This window comes from Ranitomeya variabilis, chromosome 7, assembly GCF_051348905.1.
Source record: "Ranitomeya variabilis isolate aRanVar5 chromosome 7, aRanVar5.hap1, whole genome shotgun sequence".
Classification (NCBI taxonomy): domain Eukaryota; kingdom Metazoa; phylum Chordata; class Amphibia; order Anura; family Dendrobatidae; genus Ranitomeya; species Ranitomeya variabilis.
In genome coordinates this window covers 61,585,933-61,611,735 of record NC_135238.1, presented here as the reverse complement: position 1 = coordinate 61,611,735, position 25,803 = coordinate 61,585,933, and the positions used below count along the sequence as shown (strand labels likewise).

Sequence of the window (25,803 nt, the reverse complement as noted above, 5' to 3'; positions counted from 1 at the left end):
TAATAAATGTCTGTAAACAACCAAAAAACCTCACAAACAGTCCCAATGCTCTATGTTGTTGCCACTTGCTCCATGTTCTTCATCACTTCAAAAGCCTCTTATATCAGCTGAACTGAAGGTCACCATAATTACTCCATTGATAGAAGGCCTTTCTGAAGCTTTGAGCCTGCTTCTCCATTTTTTTCACCACAAGGAACATTTACCTCTAATGTGGTCTCAGCTACAGACCGATTCACTTCCTGCTTACAGCCCTTTTGTATGACCTATGTTGCTACAGACTGCTAGTGGCAGCCATTAACCTTGTAAGCACCAAGGTCTCTTATCTTTTCTCCTGCAGAGCAATGATTGTATGGTTGATAACTGTGTAGTGAAGCCAAAGAAGAAGCTGCAATCCTTAGGCTAGTTTCACACTAGCGTTTTGAGGAGCTGCGGAGGGCTGCGGACTTCCTCCGTGAAGCCCCGCCCTCGGCCGCACCTCCGCCGCTAGCTCCGCCTATTTCTGCATGCGACCTGCGTACCTATCTTTAACATTAGGTACGCAGGTCGTGCGGCTGTATGCGGATGCTTCCGCATGCGTCGTTTTGATGATGCGGAAAAAAAGGAAATTGCTACAAGCTGCGTTCTACGCTGGTCGCCGCATCGTCAAAACGACGCATGCGGAAGCATCCGCATACAGTGGCACGACCTGCGTACCTAATGTTAAAGATAGGTACACAGGCCGCATGCCGGCCGCATGCAGAAATAGGCGGAGCTAGCGGCGGAGGTGCGGCCGAGAGCGGGGCTTCACGGAGGGAGTCCGCAGCCCTCCGCAGCTGCTGCAAACGCTAATGTGAAACTAGCCTTAGCTATCAATGCAACTATTGTGGGAGTCACCATAGTCAGATCCCCAAACAGTGTTGAAATGTTTTAACAACACTCTAACAGTTGACAAGGGGTCAAACTAATGTTAAAAGGTTGAGTTTTCCAAATGGCATAAGTTGAATAACGTACCGCTTTTCCTCTATCTTTACTCTCAAAATATGTGATTGTTTTCAAAATTATTTTCGATTCAGAAAAAAAATATGTCAGTGGCAAGCAAGTCCACAGGACAAAACATTGACTGGTGCACTGAAGGAGCACATCTGTCTGTACAGCACTTCCGGCAATACCTTTAACTGGATTACTAAGGACTTGTTCACACACTGTGTTTTATTTCCACGCATTTATGCTGCAGGAAAATACAGTGTTGTACAATACCTGCAATGTGAATGAGATTTCTGATATCTCATGCACATGCTGCTTATTTTTTCCTTGCAAATTTCAACCATAAAAACGCTTATTTTTTGTTTGAAATCTGCAGCATGTCCCTTCTTTCAGAGTTTTTGTGGTGTTTTTCACCTATTCAAAGGAATAGTAAAAAAATAAGTCAAAAACACATGCATTTTACACAGCGTTATGCCTGCCAACACTCTGCTGCAAATACTCAACATGTGCACATAGCCTTAGCGAATACTGGGTTATAAAAAGGAGTCTGACCCCAGACAGACCCCTTTAAATTATAACATTTAATAGAAGTACTTTCTAAATCACATTTACCAGTGTGAGACATGTAGATCAGGAGATCAGACTGTCAGTCATTACATGTCTCACACAAGTAACACCCGTCCCTTCATTTAAAGGGGTTGTCCTTATCAGCTACTTGGACAACTACTTCTCAATTCGTATATTTCCCACTTTTTGCAAAATCAACAGCACTTATACTCGCCTCCGATGTCAGCGCTGTTCCAGCAGTGTCGGCACCGTCTCTCCCGACGGTCACATAACAGTGTGAGGTCTCGTGAGCCCTGAGGTAAATCAGCATCTGCTTCACTCTCTCCACCTTCGGACAAATCGCTTACATCCGGAGGATGTTTGTGATAAATCCCATGGTGAGGAAAGTTGAGCAACCACTGATAGGCTGCAGGGTTCGCATGACGTCACTTTGTACATGATCGCTGGAGAGACAGTGCCAACACCGCTGGAACAGCGCTGACATCGGAGACGAGTATAAGTGCTGTTGATTTTGAAAGGGAGAAACATACAGACTGAAAGAGGTTGTCCAAGTAGTAGACAACCTGATTAATTTAAGCTGAGGAGGCAGATTGGCAGAGAGATCTATGTCCCGCCCATAGATCTTAACAGATAATTTACATATTAATAAAAAAAATGTGAATTTCTCTGGAACAAAATATAGGATCTCAGCTATCAAGGTATCATTTTATTTCACTTCCTATGACCTACATTCCCGTATAGATGGCTTAGGAGGGTTGATCCTACTGACAGGTTCCATTTAAAAATCATGGCGCACACCAAATATGTGCAAGAAATTGTGACCTTTCTTATTTTTGCATAGGAACATGTCAGATACCTACGGTTTTCCCAGGAAGAGCAACTGATTTCAGCGATGTGGATCCTAATATCCTGTTTGTACACTGAGTCAAGTCTTTTTTCTTCCAGACAGATTGTCCTCTGAACTCATATGTTGTTGGGCATTTTCCTAAAACATCAACCTGCAAAGAAAAAGAACTACTACTGTAGTTACCATTTATTGTCACATCCACAGCACAAAAAAAGTACGAAGTACTCTTGGTCTGTGCATATTAATAACATCTGCTGCAAAGCCATGAAACATGTACACAGCGAAGTCATTCAGCTAACTCCAAAGGTGATGCCTCTGGAGTATACAGCTGGAGAGATCTTTCCAGCATCCCACACTCACAGACAGATGCCGGAATAATCAGAAATACTAGTGTCCTACAGTGAAGAGGAAAACTTGGAATGTCAATGGTAGGAGAGAAGAACGATGGATGAGTAGACCAACATTGCTAATAAAATGAGAGTACAGTAAGCAGATGAATATGTTACCTCCTCAATGGTCCGTCCAGCAGAAGGTGCTTTAAGATTACCCTGCAGAACACTCAGAATTCCTCTCTTGACATTGAGAGCCCATGTCTTTTCCTCTCGCACTGGACATATCTTTGGAATTTTCCCATCGTGGTATGTAAACTGGAGGGGATGCTTTTCTAGATTGTCCCTGTTATCAGCAAACAAGAAAAATGATTATGTGCACTTTAGCTGATCGTCTTAAAGGTTTTCTTCCCCCAGGAATTATGTTCATCACCTATCCACAGGTTTGGTCATTCATAGAACTTTTTAAAGAGATGATTATAATAAAGTATTCAACAGAACATATCACATCTACTTACAGTGTCTACCTTTGGTCTATGATCTATTCATCCATCTACCCATCCATCTTTCTTTACATGTATCTTCCCAGTGGCTCCAGTCTATCCGACACCATATTACTACTGATTGCTACATTGCTGGGTCACTTACATGAGGAAAAAACATAAGAAACCCAGGGATGTAGCAGTAATGTAGGGGTGGCACAATTCTGCCAACAACTATGCTTGAGACATGTTTGAGGGATCTTTTGAGAGAAGTGGATGGTAGGTGTGGCGCCTCAGGGTCCTGCTTTCCTCACGGGGAGAGTGATGTTACGTTTGGAAGCGATGAAGTATATCTCTTATCAGGTAACCACCATATACACAACACGTTCACACTCCAGGCCACAAGGGGGAGCTTTTGATCCTATTTACTAGGTGACTCCCCTATATATACTGTATTGTGGTTTGGAGGGAAAGAGAGTTCAGATTGTCAGAGAGACAGGAGAGAGGAGACCGACCTAGAGGGTCAGAAGGTCTGAAGGGGCTGTGTAATCTGAAGCACTGCAGCTCCTGGAAAGAGACATACAGAAAGCCGAACATTGTTCAGTGAGCGTGCAGGAGAGCGAAGCACAGGAGAGTGATATCAGGGGAGACCAGCTGCGAAAAAGCTGCCTCCTTCGGGAGCGCAGATAACCAGTAACCGGACCACCGAGGTTGTAAGGACTCTACGACTTACATCAGAGACCGGCAGGACAGCTGAACTGCAAGTTACCTGTCCGCCTTAATATCCAGGAGACACGGTGACACCTATAGAACACCTATAGAACCGGGGCGTGCTAGAGTCCCTGTAAAAAGGCTCATGTCACCAGTCATACGGGTTATGTCCTATCCTATATGGGGGACAGAGAGAAGAACTGTGAGGACCTTATCTGAAGCCATAGGCAGTAAGGGACTACAACACCACCGCACTAGAGGAAGGCTTTTAACTCTACCTGATAAAGGGGACTCTGGATTCGTTTCCCAACCGGCCAGACCCTGCCTGCCCTGTGATCTGGTACCCTGGACTGTGGCTGCCTGAAGTCTTCAGTAAACAAGGTAAAGAGACTGCAAACCTGTGTCCTCGTTCCTTCCGCACCATTCACCATCTTCCATCTACACACCGGGAGCCCTGGGGATATACTTCACCTGTGGGAAGTTATACCATCTAGCTGCCATAACATCACCCCAGAGGACCCCTTAAAGCAGCGTCGGTCCCCACTGACCGAATACCACAGGTGGCGTCACGAACATAAACTCTATTCATTAAATCCCTTTACAGACTTTCCCCTTTTACATGGGTGCCCAGGGCCACGAACCGGGTCACCTCCGTGACATCCCACTGTGAACACCGGACCCGGTACCGGGTACCCCACGGCCCTGGCGGGTGATTCATAGGCGTGCACCACCCATGTTGGCATACTACGCCACTGCTATAAGACTCATGTTATGCTATCCGGATTAAAGTTACAGACAGAGAAAGATGTCCTTGCCGACTAGCCAAACTGCAACCTGTGTGAAGAGTCCACCAACTAAATAGGGTAAAGAAATAGCCACCAGAGATGAACATGGACATAGCTACACCAAAAGAGTCTGTATACTGAGGTCTGAGTGTAATGTTAGAGAAGACTAGCAGACTAATACATGTGAGTGAGAGACTGTCAGGCGGTGGTTGTAAAGTGCAGCGTGTGCATAGTTACTAGTCCAGCTGTAGCGTCTGTTGTAGCCATCCAGAGATGACAGTGATAGAGGTTGATACTGACACAACTGTGTGTGCTGAGTTACCGGGATTGTGAAACCGAGATAGTTGTGGAGTGATGGAGGTGCTGCTGAGGAAAGTGCCAGCAGATTATCATTAATGGGACTCTGTCACCACAGAATGACTGTTCAAACCAAGTACAGGTGCTCGGTGCTTCGCGGAGGGGCTAATCATATAAATACACCTTCCCACCTGATTGGTTTTCACCCATCTCCTCTCTTCTCTGGCCTAGGAAGCCATAGCTGTCAGAGAAGAGGGGGGTGTTGATTGAAGGAAAACAAGGAGGTGTGAAGGTGTTTTGGGCTGCCATTTTTATCTAAGAAAAGAGTAGGCAGCTACAGACTGTTGGTTTTATTAAACAGCTTCTATTAATGTAAGAGGTCCCAAATGTCTCTAATGTCCTCTAAAGGACTCGAGTTTCCAGCAAAAGTCAAGTCCAAACTTCCAGGTTGTGGGATCTTGGCATGTAGAGCAGGATCTTTCAACCATCCTCAGCCCTCTTTGCTGTGAAAAGCCAAGATTTTGTGAGATCTCGTCATTTGCACCAAACCAGTGCTGCTCCATAGTTTACTAAGCTGGAACCAAGCAGTAACATTATTAGAGAAATTACTGTTTGGTAACAGCTTAGTAAAGTATACGGCAGCACTCAGTTATTGCAAAAAAGTGAGATCTTGCTCTTTCCAAGCAGAAGGGCCATGGAGGATTATGGGATCCTGTTCTGAATGTCAGAAATTACAACCCGGAAGTTCAAACTCAACTTTTGCTAGAAAGTCAGGGGCATTAGGAACACTTGCTATCTCATTTGTAAATAGGTGATGATTAGAAAATTCATCAGTCTGAGGCTGACCATTCTATTCTTAAATAAAATATAAGAAAACAGATTGGGGGTAAGCCCTCTTTAAATTATCGCAAATGTCAAAATATTCTTTCAAGTGTCAGCAAATTGTTGTAAATGGCCAACTGTTTTTCCTTTGCTCAAGTCAAGCTGTGAAACCATCAGGTATCTTGTCACCGGTAAGGCTGTGTACTTTCAAGCTCATTGCCTCCTTGTGTCAAAAGTTTTTCAAATACCTCTGCGTATCTCTGTATTTTTTTGCCATCCTAAGTGGAAAATCACTCTAACTCCAAAGGGCACTACATTGGGACTTAACACTTCTATTTTAGAAAATATCCCCTTATCACATAAAAACCACCCATGAATCATAACCCTTTAACATGTTGGCCATGGGGGTCTGCTGCCCTGACTTTGGAGCCAAATTTCTCACAAGATGTTTGGTAGAACATCCGTCAGTCACGAAAATGCTGTATAGTGAAATCCATTTGTCCATCTATTCGTTCTATGATAAGAATATAAATCACTATACTGTATTACTTCTTTTATCACCTTAACTCATGGAATTCCTTTTGTGAATCCTGCTGCGTCGTCAAATTTGCCTTCAAGTGTGCATTGTGAATCTAAAAAAAAGATAAAATAAAAAGACGAATAAAAAAACACATTGTATAATAAAGTCTGGAATGTGCTGTAGCTACACAAGAAACTGAAATATGTACAGTGAAGAAATATCTGCACCTCTTGAGTAGAGCACAAATGTATATTGCATAACCCTATTACAGCTCCAAGATCATAAGTGTAAGTTATAGGGATTTCCTAAGACAGATTGTATATGTTAGATTGGTTCTGCTGCTTCTTAATTTGCAAGTTTAATGTGTTTATTTAGATATTGTCCCAAATTTATAAATGTGTCTGCAGCAAAAAAAATGGCTAACAGTGACCAAATTTATTAATGGCAAGTGCCAGTATTTAGGACCAAGTTAATAGGATAAAGTAAATCATATGAAAGTTGTCATAACTTAAAGCAAATCTGTCATCACGATTTTGCCAAGTAAACTACAGGCATTGTCAGTTTGGCGCTGTTATACTGATTAAAATGATACCTGGGTGAAGAAATCAGTCTTGTGGTTCTTGTGTATTTGCAGTTTTCAGTTAATGAGATTCTCATCCCCGGGGGGCAGGACTCTTTTTTTGGTGCTCTGGCCTCATAATTATCATTGTGGCTTAAATGATAGGTCACTGAACCTTCAGCGACCTGGCTCCCTTTTTAAGTTCTGCGCTTGCACAGTTCATATTGTGGTCTTCAAAAAATAAAGTGGTCGGGGCTTGCAGAGATTAAGAGCATCACGTACAGATAGATGCTACTACGCTTGCTCCACCGTCATTTTTTTTGGAGCAAAAAAAAATTTGGCTCCAGCAAAAGCGATAGATGCTACTGTGCATGTGTCAGTGCCATTTTGCTGGAGTTACATTTTTTTACTTAAAGATCACAATATTAATAAAATAGTAGCCAGGTCACTGAACCTGTCATTTAAGCCACAATGATGACGATGAGGCCAGGGCACAAAAAAAAAGACCCCCAAAGAGCGAGAATCTCATTAACTAAAAACTTCTAACACAAATTGAACAAGAACCACAAAATGGATTTCTTCAACCCAGGTATCACTTTAATCAGTGTAACAACTCCAACCTGACATTGCCTGTAGTTTACTTAATAAAATACTGATGACAGTTTCACTTTAAATAAAAAAAAATAGGGTCTAACGACACACAGGACACTGTTTAGAGAGCATTAGTAAATGTGGGTTATTTTGTTTGTTATTTCTAACTACCGTAGTAGGGTGTTGTTTAGTATCAGTTTAAACAGGGATTAAAGTGGATTTGTCAACAGATTTCACAATACAAACCACATATATTATTAAATAGACCTCTTAGACCCAATGAGGCTGGTGTATCTATTTTGATAATCCATATCGGAATGGCTGTACAATCCTTCATGAAAGTTTAATCCAATCACTACCCACCTAACCTGACTGACAGAACCTCAATGTCCCTCCTCCTGCTGAGATCTTACATTGCTCAGTACAAGCTGCAGCTCTCAGGCAAGAGTGAGAGTGAATACACTCGGACTCATAAGCTTTTTCATTTTATTGCTGGAGTTATAAAATGCTCATCCTAATATTAGGATTATAAAGCTAATCTCAGGACTGCCAAAAAGGCTCCCATCTTTTAAAAGCTGCAAACTGCTCTGATAATGCCAGTCCTGCGTTATCAGTACAACTTCCAAGTTATAAGGGTAGAAGAACCTTTGGTGACATCATGGTCATGTCACCAAAGGTTCTTCTCTCTGAGATATTATGGAGGAAATTAAGAGGAGGAGAGAACCTGGCATGTCCACTAGAGTGTCATTGTTGACAGCCCATCACCCCCGTAAGCACGTGATGTGCGTATTAGCAATCATTCTGTTCCCATCATTATTGATGTCTAAAGAGGCCGGTAAACAAGCCACAAAAATGTCTGAATATATTCAATCGGAGCTTGTTTAATGCTCTGAAATTGACTTGTGAAAACGCACCATAAAAGTTCTTATGTGATGATGCAAAATGATAGCATTTAGGGCCCCGCTTTGAGTTTTCACCCACTGACACAATTGGTTTATTACAGCACCTTGACCATACTGAGATTGATTTTCAAAGTAAACACACTAGTCTCATTAGGTCTAAGATCTATTTAATAATGTGTACAGTCTGTATTGTGAAATTAGACAGAACCTCTTTAATGCAGTAGTCCAATTTTTTTAATAAAGGTTATTTAACCAACCCACAATGCCCTTCAATCTAAAGCAGAGAGCTTCTACAAATTACCAAAATGTTGAAATTAAATTCTCTTACGTGCGACAAATCTGTGTGAGCAGTGTCTATACAGTGATAAGATGAAGCCTCTTTGGCTTTGTAGTATGGAATTATAGCATGGCGTATGGCACTGCCTCTGTCAGACGCCATATTCTGCCCTAGCAATGCTTCTAGGGTAACATGGAACTTTCCACATCTATTTTCTAAGTATAGGAGAAAGTTGACATTACTGTGAAGGACATCCCAATAAAACTAATAATTGAGCCATAGTGGGTGATTCGGAGAGCACCATCACTTTTGTACTATGTCTGGTATTAGTTCATCACTTTGAAAGATGAGAATTAAAAAATAAAAGACAGTATCCACCTTTAAAAGCATCTGACATTTGCCCACAACTTCTATCTGAACAAAGCATTGTAATTTCAGAAGGCTCCTGCCAGACGTTCCTTGTAAAAATGTTTCGGTGAAGGCAGAATAGCTGTATATGTATTTGTATCCCTTCTGGAACGCCAGCTGACTGGTACCTAAAAGAGCGAAAAGCAGAAAGAACTTCCTTACCGTCAGGAATAAAACAATCGGTATAAGCATATTCAGAAAATGCTATGACTATTGTAGATCCTGCACCTTCCTACTGTTTCGATGAAGCTACAGAGATACTTTTCGGAGATTTATTAGATAACCTCAATGTAAATCTCCAATTTTAAATATGACTTTTGGCTACTATTGTCCAAGTCATTGTCCAAAATAAAAACAAAAACAAGCCCTTTTTTAATCTTATACGGCCCCTTTTTAACATGTACGTTTATATTTTGCTATGAAAATGATCCTAAATGAATTATTCTGCACAAAAACACATTAAGTATTAATGAAACGTTTCCAAGCTCAATATTTTTTCAACCAGATGTTTGGTTTTATACACGTTCGTATAAATTTTCATTGTGGGGAAACAAATTGTTTTCGGTACAGCTTTTATGGCCGGAATTACAGTTTATACAATAATGAACTTTAGTTTTTATAGGCAAATACAAAACGCAGTGAAACGTTGCATATATAACTCATCCATGCAGACAACTCAGAAGTTTATTTCGGATGTTTCATATAAAGAAATAAAGCTGATATGGTGCAATTCCCAAATTCATTCGGTACTGATGAACAAAAAAAACTGTTTTGTAAATGAAAACGTTCACATTTCATGGAAAGGAAAGTGCAGTATTTATTTTAAAAGTCGGAACATCTTGCCACTAAAGAGTGTCTAAACCTAACACACAGTGGTTTTGGAAAAATTTGTTGTATACTTTTTCACTGCATCTTTTTTTGGGGAGGAGTAAAAATGCCATAAACACAAACAGCTTGTCTACCTGGACAAGCTGCTCTTAAACACCATATTTCCACCATGTAAAGTAATAACAGTTTTACTCACCTCTGGTGTGGTTGTGGTCCAGCAAAGTCGGCGCCTAATCTCGCCTAATCTCCTGGGACCGACATGGAATGTCACGTGAGCCCTGCAGCCAACCAGTAGCTGCTTCACTCTCACTCCCTTCAGAAGTATCTGACATCTGGAGGGAGTCAGAGAGCAGCAGCAGTTCTCACTTTTTCTGGGTGTCAGTTTTATCCGAAGGAAGCGAGACATATATGTATGTCATAAAGATAATTTGTAAAATCCATAAAGATATCTGCGGAGAGCGGACATATCACCCTCACATTGAACATATGAGATTAATTATAACTAAGTGCTGACACTTCAACATCCATTGAGGCATGACCTCCTGCTGTGAATAGGTAATTACCACAGGGTATCTGATGAGAACAAGCCAGCAAGTCTAGAATTTGTATATTTAGAGGTGGAGAAGTACAGGGGCTTTCTGTCCTCAAATAATTATCTCAGACTCTCTGGAACCAGTGATCAGTGATGAATATTGGGGTTTTCATCAATCTGATATTTATGGGAGATATATTTTCAGCGTTGTAGCGAAGGGACGAACATAACACACTCATTCACATCACCCTACGGCCAGCTGAAGACTTCCAACTTAATATTGGTCAGATGGATGATGCTATCCCTGCCATGTTTCAACTCTACAGAAAGGTAAAATTGTGATAGGAAACATGATAATATCTCTAAAGGGCGAAAATATCCTCAATGTTGGGGATTGTAAACTTCTAAAACACCTAGTACATCCTACAACCAGCCCCACATATGAGCTCATCAATCTGATAAAAATTATCAGAGTTTGGGTCTCTTTCATTTGTCAGTCCTGGAAGGTACAGCTTGCTGTGTTTCTGTCTGTTTTCCTAAAAGGGGTACCTTCCTCTACTAAACTCTGAGCCATTTCCATGATACAGGTTTAGTACTATTCTTTTGTTATCTATTTTATTTTATGTGATTCTATATACCATATTGTTTTGTTCCCATTTTGAAACATCTTTGTATACTGTTTAGAAACACTGCTTACCTATCCAAATTAAATATATAAAATGTATTGCTCCGTTCCTCTTGCTCTATAAACTGCACCCCTGAAGCCATCTTCTACCTGTAACAGGTTAATTGGCATGTATAAACGATTGATGGTGGCAGCTAGTAGTTCATTTTATTATTGTAGTGTTGGCAATGATCATATCTGGGTACATACAAGTGATTCTCAAAAAATTAGAATATCATCAAAAATTTAATTTATTTCAGTTCTTATCTTCAGTACAAAAAGTGAAACTCATATATTATATAGAGTCATTACAGAGTGATCTATTTCAAGTGTTTATTTCTGTTCATGTTGATGATTATGGTTTACAGCCAATGAAAACCCAAAGGTCATTATCTCAGTAAATTTGAATACTTTAGAACACCAGCTTGAAAAATTATTTTAAAATCTGAAATGTTGGCCTACTGAAATGTATGTTCAGTAAGTGCACTCAATTCTTGGTCGGGGCTCCTTTTGCATCAATTAGGGTACGTTCACACAGGACTTTTTTGCTGCTTTTTTTTGCTGCTTTTTTTTATGCTAATTTTCAGCTGCTTTTTACAGTACCAGTAAAGCCTATGAGATTTCAGAAATCTCATGCACACACGTTGGTTTTTTGTTTGATCAGTTTTTTCTGCTTTGCTGCTTTTTTTGGACATAGGGCATGTCACTTCTTTCAGCGTTATTGCTGCGTTTTTGCAGCGTTTTTTCACCCATTGACTTGAATGGGTGATGAAAAAAACGCTGCAAAAACGCTGAAAAAACGCATGTAGCATTATTTGCTGCGTTTTTTGTGCAGAAAATCATGACCAGCAGGAAGTGATCTCACAGCCAAGAGCTTAGGGGTGTGGTTAGTGAGGTGTGAAGAGCCATTGTGAGGTGTCCTGATTGTGATCTATTGTGAGGGAGTTCCTGGTAGTGAGGTGTGAAGAGCCATTGTGAGCCATTGTGAGGTGTGAAGAGCCATTGTGAGGTGTCCTGATTGTGATCTATTGTGAGGGAGTTCCTGGTAGTAAGGTGTGAAGAGCCATTGTGAGGTGTCCTAGCAGCTGAAAATTGGCATAAAAAAAGCAGCAAAAATCTGCAGCAAAAATCTGCAGCAAAAAAGTCCTGTGTGAACGTACCCAAAAAACGCACCAAAAACGCACCAAAAAAACGCACCTAAATTAGCATAAAAAAAGCAGCAAAAAAAAGCAGCAAAAAAGTCCTGTGTGAACGTACCCTTACTGCATCAATGCGGAGTGGCATCGAGGCGATCAGCTTGTGTCACTGCTGAGATGTTATAGAAGCCCAGGTTGCTTTGATAGCAGCCTTCAGCTTGTCTGCATTGTTGGGTCTGGTGTCTCATCTTCCTCTTGACAATACCCCAGTTTGCTGGCCAATCAAGCACAGTGATAATGTTGGTTTTTAACCAGGTATTGGTACTTTTGGCAGTGTGGACAGGTGCCAAGTCCTGCTGGACAAGGAAATTTCTATCTCCAAAAAGCTTGTTGGCAGAGGGATGCATGAAGTGCTCTAAAATGTTCTGGTAGACGGCTGCGCTGACTTTGGTCTTGATAAAACACAGTGGACCTACACCAGCAGATGACATGGCTCCCCAAACCATCACTGATTGTGGAAACGTTACACTAGACCTCCAGCAGCTTGGATTGTGGCCTCTCCACTCTTCCTCCAGACTCTGGGACCTTGATTTCCAAATGAAATACAAAATTTACTTTCATCTGAAAACAGCACCTTGGACCACAGAGCAACAGTCCAGTTCTTTTTCTCCTTGGCCCAGGTAAGACGCTTCTGGCGTTGTCTATTGATAATAAAGAAAACTTGGCAGTCAACTTTTGGACGGGTTTTTTGGTAGTTTAATGCAGTGATAAAAATAAAAAAACATTTCGGTCAGACTTGGCCTTCATCAGTTACTAAAGAAACAAAAAAGGGCAATGCATACATGAATAATTATACAGAGTGTGGATAATCAAAGAACACAAAAATATTTTTATCAAACAAATAAAGTATATGCAGTATCCAAAATTAAGGTAACGGTCATTCAATATATTTCACAAAAATCTGTCTGCAGAATAATGCCAGTATAATGCTCAAAGATAGAATATGTGGATATTAGATCTAGAATCAGATCTACATAAAGTGGAAGAGGCAGAGGGGAAGGCAAAAAAGTGCAACCTACCAGACTGCAATGGACTTTTTACATCCTGTAGGATACAGTGTCAAGGACATTCACAAGAATCTAAATGGAAAAAGAAACAAGGGCTATAGTGAATAGGGCAGTGGTTGGAGAAAACTGGGGTATGGAAAATATGTGCCTACCACTTAAAACGGGTATGGTGCTAGCATGGGCTCCCTGACCAGCGCTGCTTAAACTGACCAAACCCGTTTAAAGTGGAAGTCACATATTTAGATTCTTGTGAATGTCCTTCCCACTCTATCCTACAGGATGTAAAAAGCCCATTGCAGTCTGGTAGGTTGCACTTTTTTGCCTTCCCCTCTGCCTCTTTCACTTTCTGTAGATCTGATTCTAGATCTAATATCCACATATTCTATCTTTGAGCATTATACTGGCATTATTCTGCAGACAGAGTTTTGTAAAAATATATTGAATGACCATAACCTTAATTTTGTATATACTTTATTTGTTTGATAAAAATATTTTTATGTTCTTTGATTATCCACACCGTATAATTATTCATGTATGCATTGCCCTTTTTTGTTTCTTTAGTAACTGATGAAGGCCAAGTCTGTCTGAAAGTTTTTTTTATTTTTTTGAATGCATTAAACTACAAAAAAAACGTCCAAAAGTTGAGTTATTATCTATATATGGCATGGGAACCTACTCGAGCACCTTCATTAGTAGTGCATATGGTGTTTTCTCCTGACCTTGTCTAGTGGTCATGAGTGGCTTGACACAAGGAATGCGACACTTGTAGCCCATGTCCTGGATACATCTGTGTGGTGGCTCTTGAAGCAATGACTCCAGCAGCAGTCCACTCCTTTTGAATCTCCCCAAAATTTTTGAAAGGCCTTTTCTTAACAATCCTTTCAAGGCTGTGGTTATCCCGGTTGCTTGTGCACCTCTTTCTACCACACTTTTTCCTTCCACTCAACTCTCCATTAATATGCTTGGATACAGCACTCTGTGAACAGCCAGCTTCTTTAGCAATGACCTTTTGTGGTTTCCCCTCCTTGTGGAGTGTGTCAATGACTGCCTTCTGGACATCTGTCAAGTCAGCAGTCTTCCCCATGATTGTGGAGCTACTGAAACAGACTAAGGGACCTTTATAAACGCTTAGGAAGCCTTTGCTGGTGTTTTTTGTTATTATTCTAATTTACTGCCATAATGACTTTTGGGTTTTTATTGGCTGTAAGCCATAATCATCAACATTAACAGAAATAAACACTTCAAATAGATCACTCTGTTTGTAATGACACTACATAATATATGAGTTTCACGTTTTGTTTTGAAGAACTGAAATAAATTAACTTTTTGGTGACATTCTAATTTTGTGAGAAGCACCTGTATATGTATATTCTATGCGTTGGAATCGGAGGTACATATAACATACACTCACTGTGAGATCCCCAATCACCGGACTAGTAGTGGAAATAGGTGCGGTCTTGTCCATCACTCGACAGTTAATTGGGTAATTGTCCTGATGTTTGGAGGCAGCGGAGTTGCATTCCCTGATGATATATATACACTCACCGGCCACTTTATTAGGTACACCTGTCCAACTTCTTGTTAACACTTAATTTCTAATCAGCCAATCACATGGCGGCAACTCAGTGCATTTAGGCATGTAGACATGGTCAAGACAATCTCCTGCAGTTCAAACCGAGCATCAGTATGGGGAAGAAAGGTGATTTGAGTGCCTTTGAACGTGGCATGGTTGTTGGTGCCAGAAGGGCTGGTCTGAGTATTTCAGAAACTGCTGATCTACTGGGATTTTCACGCACAACCATCTCTAGGGTTTACAGAGAATGGTCCGAAAAAGAAAAAAAATCCAGTGAGCGGCAGTTCTGTGGGCGGAAATGCCTTGTTGATGCCAGAGGTCAGAGGAGAATGGGCAGACTGGTTCGAGATGATAGAAAGGCAACAGTGACTCAAATCGCCACCCGTTACAACCAAGGTAGGCCTAAGAGCATCTCTGAACGCACAGTGCGTCGAACTTTGAGGCAGATGGGCTACAGCAGCAGAAGACCACACCGGGTACCACTCCTTTCAGCTAAGAACAGGAAACTGAGGCTACAATTTGTACAAGCTCATCGAAATTGGACAGTAGAAGATTGGAAAAACGTTGCTTGGTCTGATGAGTCTCGATTTCTGCTGCGACATTCGGATGGTAGGGTCAGAATTTGGCGTAAACAACATGAAAGCATGGATCCATCCTGCCTTGTATGGAGCATCTTTGGGATGTGCAGCCGACAAATCTGCGGCAACTGTGTGATGCCATCATGTCAATATGGACCAAAATCTCTGAGGAATGCTCCCAGCACCTTGTTGAATCTATGCCACGAAGAATTGAGGCAGTTCTGAAGGCAAAAGGGGGTCCAACCCATTACTAGCATGGTGTACCTAATAAAGTGGCCGGTGAGTGTATATATATATACTGTATATATACACTTGTACATTCACACGGGTAAAATATGTATTGTATATATGGTATTATATTAAATATTTATTTTCGGAGCACTTTTGAATTTTCAAAAACTGATGCTCCGTTTCTAATGATAGGTCTTTAAATTTTATGGAAAAAATAAAAATTGTGGTGCTACCTCTAAGATGGCAAGTTTCTGACAATTTTGATAAATGAGGCTCACTGGGGCCTATATAGAAATTAGAGAAGAGTAGATCTTTTGAACATCGAGATCACCAGCTTTGCCAAAGTTTTCCAAACATCTAAAGTACTGCAAAACCTCCAATTGTCCTGAAGAGACGTGTATAACACTATGTTTCTTAGCAACGTCTCTAGCCCTGGTAAAACTCTTTTACCCATGCACAGTCTAAGTAATCTCAAAGTGATCTCAACTTATATGGCTATGAAGGTAACTGAAGGTAACTGTTTTGCACTGCTGAGCTGTCACACACTATCTGTGTAGTTTAAGCAGTGTTTTATTGTTTTTGCTCCCAATTTCTTTAGCTAAATTGTGATCCATGATATCTTCTTACTAAACAGATTCACCACAAAATGGTTGCTGCATTCCCTGGTTGTGCTTTTATATGGGCTATGACAGTACCTTCTGATTGGTTTTGCTATACCATATGATGTAATAGCTGCATGACATTATGGAGAAGCCCCTTATTGCACTTGAGGTCACGTGAGTATTCTCTGGCTGATGCAATCTTTTGCAATGTGTAAAATGCCATTTTAGGTGATTTAGGTGATTTGCTTGAATCGAATCTCAAATTGTTTGAATTTGTCATGTTCAGTTAATTTCTAAAATTTTAGCACAAATTCAATTCCCATAGAATAGATTTGCTCATCTCTAATAGAAATATATTTTGTTAAATTCTGTGGAATATTTTTCCCGCACCCTTACTCTACTCCTAGGATTACTGCACATAAGAAAGTTTCCTTTGATAAATCTTCAATTGACCAGAAATTTCCTAATCTTCAAAGAGGATATGTGGTTCTATATTTGGGAATTGCTGTTAATACAGATTTCCCTTGGTTTACCAGCGTCGGCCAAAGTCTTCTATTTTGAAGGTAGTCATGCCGTGCAGAATCAGGTTTTCCGGCACATGACAGCCATGACTATGAGCAATCCTTTTGGAGGTGATAACCCATAGGAGCTGATAAGAGCTGGAGCAGTAGTTACCTTCCAATACTTTAATTAATTGCACAATTTGGTGTCACGTCTTAACTTATTTGATGATACGTGATAAATGTAATACTTCAATTTAGTTTTCTTACCCGGGCACAGATTTCCTTGCGGAGGGGTTTGGTAGCCCAGTTTGGTTGTTAGTAAATTGATAACAAAATCATTACGATAATTACAAAAAAATGTTTAAAATATGTAAAAATAAGATACAGTATTAAATTATTAGACAAAGCAATATAGCAAGCAAGCAAAGTAATATATTATTATTACCATTCATATTACTACTGCACATTGTATATTTACCTGGACATTCTGACATACAAGGTCCATTATCTGCTACAATCTCTGATGCTCCAACTATAGAAAAAAAAATATGTGTAGTCAGATAAAATATCCATTTCAGTCAAATTATTATTATTATTATTATTATTATTATTATTATAGTGCCATTTATTCCATGGCGCTTTACATGTGAGGAGGGGTATACATAATAAAAACAAGTACAATAATCTTAAACAATACAAGTCACACCTGGTACAGGAGGAGAGAGGACCCTGCCCACGAGGGCTCACAATCTACAAGGGATGGGTGAGAATACAGTAGGTGAGGATAGAGCTGGTCATGCAGCGGTTTGATCGATCGGTGGTTACTGCAGGTTGTAGGCTTGCCGGAAGAGGTAGGTCTTCAGGTTCTTGTTGAAGGTTTCGATGGTAGGCGAGAGTCTGATATGTTGTGGTAGAGGGTTCCAGAGTAGGGGTGATACGCGAGAGAAATCTTGTATGCGGTTGTGGGAAGAGGAGATAAGCTGCTTTCACACATCAGGTTTTTGCCGTCAGGCTAAATCCGGCTAATTTACAAAAAAACGGATCAGGCGAATGTTGCCGCCGGATCAGGTTTTTTCCCATAGACTTGTATTAGTGCCGGATTGCACCAGATGACATTGCGTTTCGTCCGGTTTTCGCTGGATCAGGCAAATCTGCCGATTCCGGCTTCTGAAAAAAACGTCTACTGCAACGTTTTTTGTCTCCGGCGAAAAAGCCTGGAGCGCCGGATCCGGCGCTTCCGGCTGTTTGCTGCAATGAAAGCCTATGGGAGCCGGAAGGTGCCGGATCCGGAAAAAGGCGGATCCAGCGGCCTGATCCGGTTTTTTAAACTGAGCATGCTCCAATTTTTTTTTTAAGCCAATACTCTAGATAGGCTAGCCGGATCCGTCAAAAAAACGGATCCATCGCATCAGTTTTTCACAATCTGCGCCGGATCCAGTTTTTTCAACACTTGCCGGATTTAGCCTGAAACAAAAAACCTGATGTGTGAAAGCAGCCTAAGAGGGGAGTAGAGAAGGAGATCTTGTGAGGATCGGAGGTTGCGTGCAGGAAAGTACCGGGAGACGAGGTCACAGATGTATGGAGGAGACAGGTTGTGGATGGCTTTGTACGTCATGATTAGGGTTTTGTACTGGAGTCTCTGGGCAATGGGGAGCCAGTGAAGGGATTGACATCGGGCAGCAGAGTTTAGAATAGATTGGAGGGGTGCGAGAGTGTTCGAGGGGAGGCCACAGAGCAGGAGGCTGCAGTAGTCGAGGCGGGAGATGATGAGGGCATGGACTAGGGTTTTTGCAGATTCTTGGTTTAGGAATGTACGGACCCGGGAAATATTTTTGAGTTGAAGTCGGCAGGAAGTGGAAAGGGCTTGGATATGTGGTGTGAAGGAGAGATCAGTGTCAAGGATTACCCCGAGGCAGCGAGCTTGTGGGACTGGGGAGAGTGGGCAGCCGTTTACTGTAATGGATAGGTTTGTTGGGGGGGGTCGCGTGAGATGGGGGAAAGACGATGAATTCTGTTTTGTCCATGTTAAGTTTTAGAAATCTAGCGGAGAAGAAGGATGAAATAGCGGACAGACATTGAGGGATTCTGGTTAGTAAGGAGGTGATATCTGGTCCAGAGATGTAGATCTGTGTGTCATCAGCATAGAGGTGATACTGAAAGCCATGAGATTCTATGAGCTGTCCCAGGCCAAAGGTGTAAATGGAGAAGAGCAGGGGCCCTAGGACTGAATCTTGCGAGACTCCAACAGATAGGGGGCGAGGTGAGGAGGTGAGTCAAACATATATATTAAGAGACAGTGCATACAAATACAATTAAATTATATAATATGGTGTAAATACTACTAAGACTGTTGTGGTAAGGAATTACCTGTTGGAAAAGAAAACATGAATGGAGTCTAAGGGGAGAAGGCAGCAACTGACATTGGTATATTGCAGCATTCACAGAATACAGACTACAGCAAATTGCTGATGGCATGCACACATGCTGACAACCTCAAGGCAATTAGCAGTTATGATAACTTGATCCAAATTATAGCTGTAGTTTGTTGCTAGGTTTATGAGAAAAAAACATTTTTGTTGCATTTTTAAAGGGAATCTGTCATCAGATTTTTTATTTTTGCATTCAGAGAACTACTAGATCTGAAGCAGATGAAGCAGATTTTATAAAAACTACAGCAAGCAGCCCTGAAAGCGACACATCACTAGAATCGGGGGCCTTAGATCATGCTGCTCTGAGATGGGGTGACAGATTCTCTTTAAGAACAATTGGGAAGATTTAAAATATATGTCTACAACGTGACATAGCACCCAGCAGGAGTGTCAGATGTCCTGTTATCTCAGGTGCGGGAAATATATATTTTATGATCTATTTGATTCTACTATAGGGCACCGTAGTAGAAGGTATATAGAAATTAATTTTCATCTGACCTTTTTAACCCCTTAACCACCAGAGGTATTTCCATTTTTGCGTTTTCGTTTTTTGCTCCCCTTCTACCCAGAGCCATATCTTTTTTTATTTTTCTGTCAAAATGGTCATGTGAGGGCTTTTTTTTGTAGGACGAGTTGTATTTTGAAAGACACTATGGGTTTTAACATATATTGTACTGGAAACCAGGAAAAAAATTCTCAGTGCAGTGAAATTGAAAAAAAAAAGTGCAATTCCACAGGTGTTTTTTTCCACAGGTTTTTTTTACCATGTTCACTAAATGGTGATACTGACCTGCCATTATGATTCTCCAGGTCATTACGAGTTCATAGACACCAAACATGTCTAGGTTCTTTTTTATTTAAGTGGTGAAAAAAATCGAAACTTTGGTAAAAAAAAAAAATTACGCCATTTTCCGAGACCTGTAATGTCTCCATTTTTAGTGATCTTGGGCTGGGTGGGAGCTTATCTTTTGTGTGCCGAGCTGATGTTTTTATTGATACCATTTTGGTGTACATACAATTTTTTGATCGTCCGTTATTGCATTTTATTGTAATATAGCAGCGACCAAAAAAATGTAATTCTGACATTCTGAATTTTTTCTCATTATGCCGTTTAATGATCGGGTTATTTTTTTTTTATATTGATAGATCGGGCGATTCCGAATGCGGCAATACCAAATGTGTAAGTTTGAATTTTTGTATTGTTATATTTTGAATGGGCACAAGGGGGATGATTTGAATTTTTATATTTTTTATTTTTTTAATATTTGTAAAAATATATATATATTTTTTTTGCATGCTTCAATAGTCTCCATGGGAGACTAGAAGCTGCAGTTGTCTGATCAGCTCTGCTAAACACAGATCAGATCGCCTGAATGTAGCAGAAATGCTCACTTGCTATGAGCGCCGACCATCGGGCGGCGCTCATAGCAATCTGGCTATGACAACTGTAGAGGTCTGCGGGAGACCTCTGGTTGTCATGCCAACCTAACGATGACCTGCAATCGGGGTCACCGATGGGCAGGATTTCCGGCGTGCTTTCGTTACGCTGTCAGAGATTGACAGCGGCATTTAACAGGTTAACAGCCGCAGGTGGATCATTATTCCACCCGTGGCTGTCAGAGGCACATGTCAGCTGTTCAAAACAGCTGACATGTGCCTGAAAAGATGGGGGCTCATCACTGCAGTCCACATAAAAGGGAGGAATTCCGACGTGGGTGTACTATTATGCCCAACGTCGGAAATTGGTTAAAACTTTTTTTGCTGTTCATTATCAATAGGCAATCAGTTATTGGTAGATATTAGATTGTCTGGTGGCAAAAATTTTTAAATATCTGCGTGTCAATTACTAGCAGGCTTAGACTGGCCCATGGGGGAACCAGTGAATTCTTCAGTGGGCCCTTGTGCGTAAGTAAACTTATGTGAGAAGTAGTTGGCCCAATTCACTATGAATAGAAAGGGTAGCATCTCATCATTTATTTAACAAACTGCTCAGTTCTTTATTATATAGAAGTATAAGTACATTTGTTAGCTAGGATTAGATAACATTTCATGTAGTTGAACAGTAGCCTTTTACTGGTGGGCCCTTGGAAACCCAGTCCGACCTGATCACTAGGATTGCTTGACTTGTGTGCTGACTCTTGTGTTACCATGTGCTGACTCTTGTGATACCAGGATGTTCCTCATCTGCTTTGTGTCCCTACCGTCCGTTGGTCTGTAACCACAGGGGGTTCTAGCAATATTCACATCCTGAGCTCGGGATCTGTCTGGAAGCTCATTTGTGCAATTTTGGGTCGTTCTAGTCTGGACAGTTTTATGTGGCATTTTTTCCGTCTTTTTAGCACTACTACCATTTTAATGGTAATAGTGTCTTTTTGTTTGGTCAATGTTTTAGAAAAATTTATTTAAACAATGGTCTCCGAGTCGTCAGCGCTATAGTCAAGCAAATTGTTTTCAAGTTTTGCCGATTTGGAAACAGTTTGCTGGTTATTACAATACTAAGGTAAAGCAATTTCTTCGGTCTGAGATAACAGGAATATACAAGGCCCACATCTTATTTAATCTTCATTTAAGCGGAAAAAAAAACTCTGTAAAACCAGATTCACATCAAAGTAATGGGGATCACACTCCAACCATAATATCAAGTAAGGTCCTGAATAGAGTTGGGAGGAGAAATGAGCGAATAAGTTCAGAAACGATCGTCAAACATAAATTCGGCAAGAATATGCCACCAATATGGCACAAATATGGCAACGTCGGATTCAGCGATCGTTTCCAAACATATTCGCTCATCTCTAGTCCTGAATCCTAAGGAGTGATAGGAGTGAGAGAAGAACAAGCCCCATATTAACACAAAAGCTGTGGCTTATACTCTTCAAAGCGAGCCAAAAAATGCTGACAGGAACCAAAGTGGCACGGTATGTTGTAGAGCATTTGTACTTTTTCGTTCCAGGAATCACTGGGGGTCCCAGAATGCCTACACCCATGGATCAAAACTTCAGATGTTTCTCCAAGACATTTTACGCTATACACTGTAGACAAGTAGTGTTACATATTTATTGATTCAACGGAGCACTAAAAGCACTGACAGTTATGGAATATACAAGCTGTCTAAATTTGGTCACTGAACTGGGATTTCATCTGAGTGCGTGTGATCTGCTTATTTCTGCACACACATCATACAGCGGCCTCTTTGAACAATCACTGTACACAGACTAAGACCTAAATAAATTCAGAGGGTCCATAGCAGATCCAGAGTGCAAGCACAGCACACTCGGAGATCAGAAGGTAGTAGTATGGAGGTAGGCGTTTTTTTCCTGCGCCGCTGCTGGTGATGTCCCACAAATGGGCTCGAGCGATGGAATTGGATAAAAGCGCTTTTTATCCCGTGGTTTAAAATCTACGCGTTTCGCAGTTATCCAACGTCTTCCTCAGGACACAATCATACTCACAAATGTGGTTGTGTCCTGATGAAGACATTGGATATCTTCAAGTAAAAATTTAATAAAAGCTTCTTTTATCTCGTGGTTTAAAATCTACGAGTTTCGCAGTTATCCAAAGTCTTCCTCAGGACACAACCACGTTCATGAATGTGGTTGTGTCCTGAGGGAGACGTTGGATAACTGCAAAACTTGTAGATTTTAAACCACGAAGTAAAAAACACTTTTATTCAATTCCATTTCTCAAGTCCGTTCGTGGAATATCACCAGCACAGGAAAAAACGCCTACCTCCATACTACCATCTTCTGGTCTGTGACCCGTGGTTTGCAGCATATGGTGAAATTATTGCAATTGCAGGAATATAAGGTGAGCATCCTCCCCCTCTTTGATACCTTCTATCACAGATAAAACCCTATTTAGCGCTATTTGCTCCCCAGTTTCTATCGCGCTCCCAGAGATCAGGCGTTCAATATCTGCAGCGTGTAAATTAAATGATGAAACAATAGAGCTATTAATCCTAACTATAATCACAAAACAAACCATAGAGAAAGCAAACAAATGAAAACAAATTGCAAAAATTATTTTTTTATCCCTAAATACATGCATTTAAGTAAAAGTAAACTGTCCCTGGACAACCCCTTTAGGGTAACGAGACCTCTTTGGATGCAAGACGTGCATCATCCAACCCTTGGTATCACTTACCTGTAGAATCATATGGCCAGGTGATTTTTTTACCCCAAAAATGCCCAAAAAACAATGATGGAAATGTATTTCTTCACCATTTCATACCATTCACAACTTTTTTATATAGTAAAATGAATAGTGCCATTAAAAAGTGCAACTCTTCCCACAAAAAAAGAAGCCCTGACATGGCTATATAGATGAAAAAATAAAAAAATTATGGCTCTTGGAACAAGAAGAGGAAAATGCAAAAATGTCAAATATCTGGGTTCTTAAAGGGTAAATGAAACACTGTATCATGTTATTATTACTGAACACTGTATGGTGACATATCATATGCATGCAAAACAAATGCCCGTAAGACAGTCAAAAAAAGCAAAACATTGTGCTATCTACCAAAAATGCCCCAAATGTCTCAAAATTTTCACCTTCAACGGTAAGAAAAATCAAGAGATTGAAGACAATGCACTTACTGTAGACTCATAGACTTGGAGTTAGTTATTCATTAGGCCATTTTCTACCACCTCCACTGTGACCTATTCACTTTTCAAAGTCAATCAACTGGGGGGAAAAAGGAACTGTGAACAAAAGTGTTTTTCCTCCCCGTTGACATTTCATAGTGACATCTGTGGACATCTCTGAATAAGGGGTGGAGATATCGTCCATTGTTCGATTCTCCTCTTTTATCACCGCCATTGTTGTGTGTTAAGTGTTATAAAGTAATAAAGTCCCATTAAAGAGCAATTCCCACATTGTGCTACCGAGGGGCAGAAAGCAGTAAAATCACACATATGGGCCCGCTTTGTTCCGGGGTTACTTACAAACTCTGATGAACCTCCATTAATTATAATGATACCTTGCTAGTAGCGATGAGCGAGTGTACTCGTTGCTCGGGTTTTCCTGAGCACGCTCGGGTGGTCTCCGAGTATTTGTTAATGTTCGGAGATTAAGTTTTCATTGCGGCAGCTATTGAGTTTTGTCTGGTTGTTTATCAAAATTAGGGGGGAACCCATGTTTTTTTAATTATTTATTTATAGCGCAGTAAAACTGCCATCCACCGCTCCTGCTCTCACTGTAATTAGCGGCAGTAGGTGTCAGATGATGGGAGCTGTAGTCCCATCATCTGACACCAGTGATCGGAAGTTTACACCTCCGATCACAGCTGAGTGTTCCCGCTGTCTTCGGGGAGCCGCAGCTCTCTGACCGGAGGGAATGATTACCCGCCGATCAGAAGCGGTGTTTGCGGCGCTGTCATGCATATGACAGCGTGGCAAACAGTAATTTCAGGCCGGGGGGGTCCTCTGCTGGACAACAAACTGCATGAACGCATCATGCAGCCTGCCATCTAGATATAGCAGAATTGGCTGTGATGTCACATTCGGCTCTCCTTGACATTTGTGCTGCGAATACGCCGCAAGAAAAGTCAACCTTGCGTATTTGCAGCGTTTTTTCACTTGCCATTCAAGTCAATGGGTGAAAAACGCTGAAAAAAACACTGAAAGAAGTGACATGCCCTATGTCAAAAAAAGCTGCAAAGCACAAAATACTGATCAAACAAAAACCCAATGTGTGTGCATGAGATTTCTGAAATCTCATAGGCTTTGCTGCTACTGTAAGACGCAGCTGAATGTTAGCATAAAAAAAGCAGCAAAAAAACGCCCTGTGTGAACTTACCCTTCTATTTTTCAAGGCATTCTTACTTTGCAATATATTTTTCACACCTGCCTAAAACTTTTGCACAGAACTATATACTTATATGTAAAACCTGTCATTGTAATTCCTCCGGGGATGCTAATGAGATGGCAATGATCCTGGATGATCCTTTTTATCTGGACCTCTGGATTGAGAAAGCACTTTAGGGCTGCTGTTTGACACTGGGGTATTAATAAACTTCTTCATCTTTGTGCATTAATAACAGTGTGCGCTGTCCTACTTTTATCATTTGGCAGATCCTCCTTCGGTTCTAAACAGTATAATGTTCTGGGATATAATTGTTAACTATAGGGATGTCCTGCCACCCATACCGAAATCTACAGAACAGGAAGTATCACACCATAAGGAGGTTCAGCGGTCAGACAGAAAACCAACCACAAGATTCCATGGTGTTTTTTTGTATTTTGCTACGATAAAGAAATATTGTTTTGGTACTAATATACGAGAAACTTTTTCTTTATCGGATTGTTGTCAAGCTTCTTAGTTGGTACAATTTAACGCTTATTATGCATCTTCTCAAAGTCTAGAATTGTTGGGTTGTCTTAGGACAACCATGCATAGCCTAGCACAACCATGGCTAGCCTAGCACAACCATGGATAGCCTAGCACAAGGATACAACATCAATGTCTGACCAGTCGGAAGACTAACTGTTGTAACCTCCATCACTTATGATATTTTCACATGAGTGTTAATAAATCCAACTCTTGGGCTTGGTCATAGGAGCAGAACAGCTAAATTAATACTAGTGATTGAACTCCTATATTTCC

The 25,803-nt window shown here is 40.8% G+C and overlaps 1 protein-coding gene across 1 annotated transcript in view; it reads right to left on the bottom strand.

Annotated features, from left to right (window-relative positions):
• Nucleotides 1–25,803, bottom strand: part of LOC143786017 (uncharacterized) — a 376,109-nt gene that overhangs the window by 349,233 nt on the left and 1,073 nt on the right. Inside the window, exons 2-6 of the mRNA XM_077275186.1 lie at nt 17,253–17,306; nt 9,031–9,188; nt 6,365–6,435; nt 2,884–3,052; nt 2,391–2,528 (exon numbers count right to left, since the gene is read on the bottom strand). Of these exons, the coding sequence (XP_077131301.1) occupies nt 2,391–2,528; nt 2,884–3,052; nt 6,365–6,435; nt 9,031–9,188; nt 17,253–17,306 (590 nt within the window). The remainder of the gene's footprint in view (nt 1–2,390; nt 2,529–2,883; nt 3,053–6,364; nt 6,436–9,030; nt 9,189–17,252; nt 17,307–25,803) is intronic.